The 9,160-nt window shown below is 35.0% G+C and overlaps 1 protein-coding gene across 1 annotated transcript; it reads right to left on the reverse strand.

Annotated features, from left to right (window-relative positions):
- Nucleotides 1-319: 319 nt before the first annotated feature.
- LOC115525896 (olfactory receptor 51F2-like) lies at nucleotides 320-1,264 on the reverse strand. Its single transcript, XM_030333304.1, has one exon. It carries the CDS (start codon nucleotides 1,262-1,264, stop codon nucleotides 320-322), a length of 945 nt encoding a protein of 314 aa, XP_030189164.1.
- Between the last annotated feature and the right edge of the window lie 7,896 nt (nucleotides 1,265-9,160).

A 9,160-nucleotide genomic window follows, 5' to 3' on the forward strand; every position in this document is an offset into this window, starting at 1 on the left:
TTTTGTTATTAAATTTTACTTGTGCTGTATATTTAGAAAATTAATTCAAAGTGAATGATGTGTGGTTTTAGGTGGAAACATCAGATATAGGAAGTCAGTTATCTATAGGAATAGGGTAACTGAGAGGTAGTGAGAATCTGAATCAGTATTTTGGTGGTAGAAAAGATAAGATTGCCTTAGGTAGAAATAACAGCATTGTGGAGATATTTGAATTGGATGGCATCTAGTTCCACCCATCTCTAAAATTTCATGAGTTATAACTCCAGTTTATGATCAATTTTCACTGACTTTGAAATGGGTCTTTATGGGCCAGTAATTGTTAAATATGAGTTCCCTTGGAACATACCAGTTTGAGCACAGATTTTTGAATCTGCTTTGTTTTCACACTATAAATGATGGGATTCATTACAGGGGGAATGAGCAAGTAAATATTAGCAATCAGTGTGGGCACATATGGTGGAGAATGTTTTCCAAATCTGTGAACAAAAGACAGGCTGATTAAAGGGATGTAGAATATGGCCACAGCCGTGATATGAGAAATGCAGGTGCTGAAGGCCTTTTTCCTCTCCTCTGGGGATGCAATGTTGAGAACTGAGCGAATTATCAGGACATAGGAAATCAGGATAAAAATAGAGTCCACTCCAGCAGTAGAGATAATTGCAGTGAGTCCAAATGCACTGTTGATCTTTGTGTCTGAACATGAGAGCTTCATTACATCAGGGTGGAAACAGTAGGAATGATGGAGCACATGACTGCGGCAGAACGATAGACGCTTGAGAAGAAGGACTAGTGGTATCAGAATGACAGTTCCCCTGGTAACGACTGCCAAACCAATCTGTGCAATCCTTTCATGAGTTAGAATGGTAGCGTATCTCAAGGGGTTGGAAATGGCCACAAAACGATCAAAAGCCATAGCCAGGAGCACTGAAGATTCCATGAAAGTGAAGAGGTGAATGAAGAACATCTGTGATAAGCAGGCATTAAAGCTGATCTCCCTGGCATTGAGCCAGAATATTCCTAGTACTGTTACCAGTGTAGAGATGCATAAGCCAATGTCAGTGGTGGACAACATGGAGAGGAAATAGTACATGGGCTCATGGAGGCTTGGCTCAGTGAGGACTACGAAGAGGATCAGGGTATTCCCAGAAAGAGCAGTTAAATAGAGGCAGCAGAAGGGGATGGAAATCCAGGCATGGGCCCATTCAAGTCCAGGCACCCCAGTCAAGAGGAAAGTAGGGAAAGTAGAATTATGGAAAATTGGCATTATGGTCTGCAGGAGCTGAATTATCTTGGAATATCTTGATTTTCTAAATTTAGAATTTAAAAATTACTTTTTGTTAAAGTTTAATACACAAAAACTTAGTAAAGTGCACAAAACTTTAGAGTACAGCTGAATAAAGTTTGGCATCTATATGGACTCATATAAATCCTTTCAAGATCAACTGATAGACTATTACCAGCAACCCAGAAGTCTTCCTAATGCCTCATCCTAATCAATCTCTTATCCTATTGTAACCATTATTCTGACTTCTCTTATCATAATTAATTTTCCCTCTTCTTGATCTTTATATAAATAGAATCATACAGTATATACTACTTGCCTCTGGCTTCTTTCACTCAATATTATATCTGTGGGATTTGTCAGTGGAATGAGATATTTAACTAAGTTCAATTTAATTTCATACCTAGCTATGAAATTGGTGTTTGGTGTGTATCACTTACTACCCTGGACTCTGATCAATATTTTTTTTGTTACATTTTTTATCCTTCAACTGGATTATAAGCTTATACTTATTAATATGGTCTCATGAAAATAAGAGGTTATTTTTAGCTAATCTTTGCTTAGTAGAATTCTTTGCTAATAGGAGATATTCAATATGTTTTTTGCTAATTTCTGTTTTATTTGCCCTTTCTGAAATACTCTAACCATGAGTAGATCCTGGCCTAAGAAAATAATTGGTTCCTTTTTGCCTTGGAATTTTAGAATTATTAAATTCAGATTCCAAGTGAAAATTTATTTTGACTTAGCAGAGAACATCAGGGACAACCCAGAAATCTACTTTAGATAAGGCCAGTTCATCCTATCTCATGACATATGTTTATTAGAGGGAACTAGAGGGAAGATGCTTCAGGTCCCGTGGATCTGAAGTGTGATACTCTTTTTACTTTGTAAACTAAAATACTGCCTTGTTTACCATTATGGAACCTGCCTCTATTGTGGTAAAAATCAATAAGGAAATTGATAATCTTCTTTTGTAGCATTTATACCCTGCTGTTTCACCTGGCCTTTGATTTCTTATAGGGTTATTTGGATATAGATTATATGACTGATAAGACCATGTTCCAGATGATGTTCTAAGTATTTTATATATATTACTTCATTTGAGCCTTTGAAAAGCCTAAGAGAGAAGTATTTTTTATTTATTACAGATGCATAAAGTGAAATTTAGAAGTTTGGACAAATAGCTGAAGGTCACAAAATCTGAAAGAACAAATGTTGGGAATCATAGAAAATAAGATTTTAGAAATTGTGCTATTAACAACTGCACTACATTTTCCAACGATAATAATAATGGTACCAATAATAATGATATAAGGCAAATGTGTTAGAGATATCTATGTCTGCAAATCTCCTAATTATTTATCATCTTTATGGTTCAGAGTTGAAACATTTATTTCAGGATTGCTTAAGTATTATATGATTGTAAATAAACTAATGAGACTTGATTTTAGCAGATTGTAATTTCTTAAGCATATTGTTGGATGCTATAATTTAAATTAATCCACTGGATACTATAAGTTAAATTAACCCATGGTGTATATATTATAAAAATGAATTTATTGCTCAAAATATATTTTAAATCTCTTTAGGATATCTATTATTCCTTTAGAATCCATCCATGATAATTTCCGTTAAGAATGCCCATTTTTATACAATTTTATCATTAACATTTTTTTAATGTTTATTTATTTTTGAGAGAGAGAGAAAGAGAGAGAGAGAGAGAGGGAGAGAGAGAGAGGGACTGATCGTGAGTCGGGGAGGGGCAGAGAGAGAGAGACACAGAATCTGAAGCAGGCTCCAGGCTTGGAGCTGTCAGCACAAAACCCATATACCATGAGATCCTGACCTGAGCCGAAGTCAGATGTTTAATCAACTGAGCCACCCAGGCGCCCCAATGCAATTTTATCATTTAAGTGACTATATAATTTACTTATGGATATAGATAAAAATTAGTTTGACTCTTTTAATAAACATGTTACCTACTTCTACATACTTTGAATTCCATAGGCAATCTATGAACAATGTTTTTATTCATTTATTTTCCTAATTGCATACTTATCTTTATCATAGGCTAATTTCCTAAATATTAGATCCACGTATCTTACTCTGTAATTTTTCTGCTTCAGTATCTCAAAGTCCACTTGAGCACAAGATGACTGCATCTGAATTAGTCCCCAGAACCCCTACAACTTGTATGTTCTATTTTCCTCAGTTTGATAATAGCTCGTGGTAGCTTGATGTGCCAGGCTGCCTGATCCAGAAATCTGAATGTATTTCCACCTCCCATCTGTTGATCATCAATTTCTGTCGGTACTGCAACTGTTTGTAATTCATACAGCGTATTGCTGTCACAATTTTGTTCCTAAGAATTACAATAGACTTTAATTATAAAATAATTTTAGCTAGTACTGTCTGAAACAGTCTCTCCCAGTTTTCTATTACATTTTCAAGGAAGATAAAGGATGAAAGGAACAGACCAAAGAAGTACTAATGCTAAAACTGATATCCTACATCTGAGATATTTTGAGGGTGATTAACTCCTAACTAAGGAATATGAGATCAGTTAAGTCAAAATATAGGATAGCACTTGAGTAATCAAAGAAAGGGTAAAATTCCTCTATTCTTTTAGGAAGAAGAATTGAAGTCTGATCTTCTAGATTAGTAGTCATTGCATATAAAGAAAGGTCTGGAGTTATATCCTGCTGCAGAGGAAAATCAGTTACCATCACACGATGGTCTGCCAAAACAATGAATAGCAACATAATCTCCCTGGAAAGACAAAATGCTGTTCCTATGATTGAAAGTGTTGTAGATTCAATTAACTAAATTAATTTATGTATTCATTCACAAAAAACTATTTAAAAGAGTCCTTCATTGTATCTTACTGAATTTAGAAGCGGTGTCTGTGGAATGTTACAAAGTTAACCACCTACATGGACAGGAAGAAGTGCCTGCATGCTATGAACATGCTGACCTGAGAGACATGCTGGTCTTCATGTCCGGGGCCTGGGTTGAAACATGTACTAGGTGAAAGGTTGGAGATTAATGAGAGAATAGTCCTAATATTCTTAGTGAGAAGAGAAATTAATATTGAGCCAGATTGTTTGCCCCACATAGCTCTACCTGTCATTGCTTTAATTGAATAGCACCATGAATAGGCTGTGACTAACATTCCTAGATTTTTTGTGAGAAGATTTTGGTTTTGGAGTGAAGGTTCCCCTAGACAGACATAACAGGACCAGTGTGTGAATCCAGGTCTGTCTGGCTCTCTAGGTATGCTCATTTCACTGTGCCATACTGCTTCTGGTGTTCAGACAAAATGAAAAAGAAACAAATCAGATTGCTGAAGACTGAATGGAATAAATGTGCTACAGTAGGCATAAACCAATTAGAAACAGAAGTAAAACAATGGTAAGGATGTGCCAGTGATTTTGGTTATTATATGTGTCAGGAAATATATACATAGAAGAAGCACAGCTTTGCTATGATTAGCTAAATAGTTGAAAACAAAATGTCTTTATGGAATTTGGAATTTCTGAATAGGTATCAGGTTCATGGAAGTGAACTAAAGAATGGAGAGCAAGTATAATCGGTGGCTCCAAGGGTTTGGAGACCAGAGACCTGTGGTAGGTGGAGAGAGTCTTACCTTTCAAGATGTGGAGAATTACAGAGGATACAATACCAGAGACTAAATGAATTGTCTTTAACTTCCCTTCCAAGAAACTCTTCCTTGGGTTTAAGCTAAATTACTCATGATGGAGCTTAAAGTCATCAGATACATTTTATTATAGAGACAACTAAGTAGTGGTGCTGATCTGAGACCAGCTGCTTGACTTGGCCTTTAGATAGGGAGGAGAGCTTCTTTTATCCTTATTTAGAGTGGGGTATGTGAAGGTCACCTATTTACCTCTCCGTATGGAAAATTTTTACAAAGGACTTTGATGGTGTAGCCATTTACCCAACTGGGATAAATACACCCTTGGGGGATTTCTGTGCTAGTCTACTGTGCTTCACCTCTCTGCCCCAAGTTATTTAGCTAGCACCAGGAAATGCGGATGCTCTGACAAGAGAAAAAGGACCAAAGAAAAATAAACATATTGACACAATAACTCTGTGTTTATCTGTTTTAATTAAAAATGATATTGAACATGAATACAGCATTTAAGATAAGGATCCAATATTTCTTCTTGATTTTTATTCTATTTGTTTCTTGTAAATAATGAATTACACAGATTTTTTTGTACAACTAAGTGGAATAACAAATATTTTGAAAGTATTTCCAGGTAATAGCATTGTGCCAAGTACATAGTACATATAAATGAAATATTTGTCGAAATGAGCAAATGGATTCCTACAATTCAGAAGCAAACAGTAAAATAGAATTACAATGTTAAGGGATTCCATGCAGGTTACACTTTCAATAGAAGAAGAAAGATTTGTCAGCATAGCCATTCAAATGGAAGCAACTCCTAGAAAAAAATAGATTGGTTCTTCTTCAGAGATTATGTTAATTAACATTCGTATAGTGATTAATTTTTCCAAGTAATTTTAGGTACATTATCTTATTTTGTCTTAGTCACTCAGGCTAAAACAAACATTTTTAATTTACCTAACATATACTGGTAAACAGTACTTAACACAAAATCAGTGGTCAGTAATGTTTGTCAAATTAATTTATCGCTCACTCTTGCAGATCTATTTCAAGTCTAGAAAAGAGAACCATATAAATAAGCAAAATAGAAGCCATTTTATTAAAGTCTATTTGGTTGATGATTAGGCTAATTAGCTAATAAAGTTGGTTAAATGTAGGAGTCATAAAAGTAATTTTAACCTACATTGATCATTTTATTTTAACTTGAGACATATATGTAATTTATTCATCATTGTTTGATGTAGAGTTAGGGTCTTTCAATGTAGTTCTGCAAATTGCAATTTTATATTATCTTCCTTTGTAAACCATATCTTTAATAAGCTGTATACAATTTCCATTATAATAATTATGATGACTGAAGGAAAAGCAAGTAGCCTACAGTGTACTTACTGGGGGCAATTAGGATTTGCTAACTAGAGAGTGATCTATGAGTGTTCAACTGGCCGCTAGCATTAGTCAGTATGTTTTACAGAGGGAATACATATGGCAAGTTTATTCAGTAGAACTTGCATGGGAATCTTTTTTTAATTAAGTTTTATGGGTATATAAAGAGCTGTATATATTTACTGTATACAATTTGATGAATTTGGGAATACATATACAGCTGTGAAAGGCCATAAATGTATTCCTCCCACCCCCTTTCGTATTATTTTATGTGTGTGTGTGGTAAAACACTTATCATAATACCTATCCTCTTAGCAAGTTTTCAGTATACAATACAATATTATGATATACAGACCAACAGGTATGTGAAAAGATGCTCAACATTAATAATCATCAAGGAAATGGAAATCAAAACCACAATGAGATATCACCTCACATTTCTTAGGATGCCTATCATTGAAAAAAAAGAACAGCAACAAAAAACAAATACTGGAGAATATATGGAGAGAAGGGAACACAGCATTGATGGGAATTTAAATTGGTACAGTCTTATAGAAAACAGTATGGAGGCTTCTTGGGGTGCCTGGATAGCTCAGTAGGTTGAGTGTCCGACTCTTGATTTCAGTTCAGGTCATGATCCCAGGGTCATGGGATCAAGCCCCTTGTTGGGTCTGTGATGACAGCATGGAGCCTGCTTGGGATTCTCTCTCTCTCTCTCTCTCTCTCTCTCTCTCTCTCTCTGCTTCTCCTCTGCTCACACTCTTGCTCTCTTTCTCTCTCTCAAATAAATAAACATTATATATATATATATATATATATATATATATATATATGAAAAAGGAAACAGTATGGAGGTTTCTCAAAAAATTTAAAGGAAGCATTAGATGCCCCTGGAGAAGAGCTTGGTCAAGTATTTTCAAAGTAAAACTTTTAATCATAAAACATACAGTTAATGGGGCACCTAGGTGGCTCAGTTGATTAAGCATCTGACTTGATTTTGGCTCAGGTCATAATCTCACAGTTCCTGGGATCCAGCCCCATGTTGGTCTCTGTGCTGAGCCTGCTTGGGATTCTCTCCCTTTGCTCCCCCATTTGCACATGCTTGCACAGGAGCACACATTCTCATGCTCAAAATAAATAAATAAACATTAAAAAAAAAAGACCACTGGGTGTTATATGTAAGGGATGAATCACTAAATTCTATTCCTGAAATCATTATTATACTATATGTTAACTAACTTGGATGTAATTTAAAAAATGATAATGAATTAAAAATAAATAATAAAAAAACAAAAACAACAACAAAAAAGAAACATAGAGTTAAGTTGTTACAGACATTTTGTGGTTGGTTTTGCATATTTTCTTCAATTCTTATAAATTGTCCCAGGCTAGAAATTACGTTTTTTTAAGGTTTAATGGTATATAGCATTATTTGTTATTAGTAACAAAGCATCTAGTATTATATTGAATTCATAAAACAGTAATTGTCAGAATAAGTAATTCTTTAATATAGTAAATATGAAAATTTTATGGAGAATCTAAATGTAGACAGGAGAGACATTTTATTGTTTCTATGTCTAACACAGATTTTTAATCTTGATTATTTTTTAATCATTGCTTCAGAATATCTGAATCTGTCTCTGCTGGCCTGCAGGAAAGATATGACATGCTAATATATGTGTTTATACTTTATAAATTTACATAACTCTCTTGCTATTCATCTAATCAGTGATTTTGTAATCCCTGGTACTTTTGCCTTGAGGAGTTTTGCTAATGGGAAATTTTCAAATTGAAATTTTCTTCTGTTTAATCAATCATTTAATTCTTAGGATTCTGACCACTGCCTTAAAGACATTTGTCTTTAATCAAATGTTCTTAATGTAATCTATTGGATAAAAAACAGGTATATGAGTGGTGTTGAGCAATTTTTTGGTGAAATATTTCCCCTTTTCTGATAGACCCAAACATAGAAGTGGGCCCAATCTGCTGGTCCTGTAGATGTGAACCTGATTGATCACTACTAGAGACTTAGACACCTGACCTAAGAAGGGTCAATCAGATGTTTTTCTCATAAGCATTTTTAACATTGTATTTCAGAATAATTTCTGTGTTATAGAAAAGCTGCAAAAACAATAGTAAAATTTTCATATGTCCTTCACCCTGATACTTCATTTCCTGAGTATTTGTAACTTCAAGGGAAGCCTGTGAAGACTGAGAAATGGCAGGCTTTTAAACTTCTCCTGAGCAGCCCATAGCTTCTCTGGCTTCTTTGTCTTGGGTTTGGTTGTTTGGCTCCTCCTTGTATTGCCCTGCATACTTTCTTAATTTGATAGATGTGCTTATTATTAAGTGTGCCCTTCACGTCTCTGATTATCTCAGTAGTCCTAGTTCTGAGCTTTTAATCCATCTTCACATTCCATGGAGGTCGTATTTCCATGAGCTGTTTTCAGCTGATGATTGAATATGGCAGGGAAACTAAGACAGGCCCATTCCTAGAAGGCACAGGATTCCTCTGACAGATGACTTTGACTTGAGGATACCTAATGGCCTTGACTAACTCTGTTTAGAACTGCATGGCAGTCTGGGATGATTCTTTCCACCGAAACTTTTTTTTCCTTATTTTTCTGTTTAACTCAAGGTGAAGCTTACATTAAAGTGTGACAGTTCTTCCAGCTTCCTTCTTGTCCATTCTTGACTTCTTCTTCTAATGTTCCCTAGCCCCTTGTTGGCTGTTTGTCTATTTTGCTCCAGGGATGTCATGCTCTATTAACCATCCCCACAACTGCTTTCACTTTGAACTCTATTGTGTGTTCTTTGGATCTTGTTGGTTTTTATGATAATTG

The sequence above is a fragment of the Lynx canadensis genome, chromosome D1 (genome assembly GCF_007474595.2).
Source record: "Lynx canadensis isolate LIC74 chromosome D1, mLynCan4.pri.v2, whole genome shotgun sequence".
In the NCBI taxonomy this organism is placed as follows: Eukaryota; Metazoa; Chordata; class Mammalia; order Carnivora; family Felidae; genus Lynx; species Lynx canadensis.

Bases quoted from the DNA above. Each gene is read 5' to 3' on its own strand.
- LOC115525896 (XM_030333304.1), bottom strand. From the start codon at position 1,264: ATGCCAATTTTCCATAATTCTACTTTCCCTACTTTCCTCTTGACTGGG.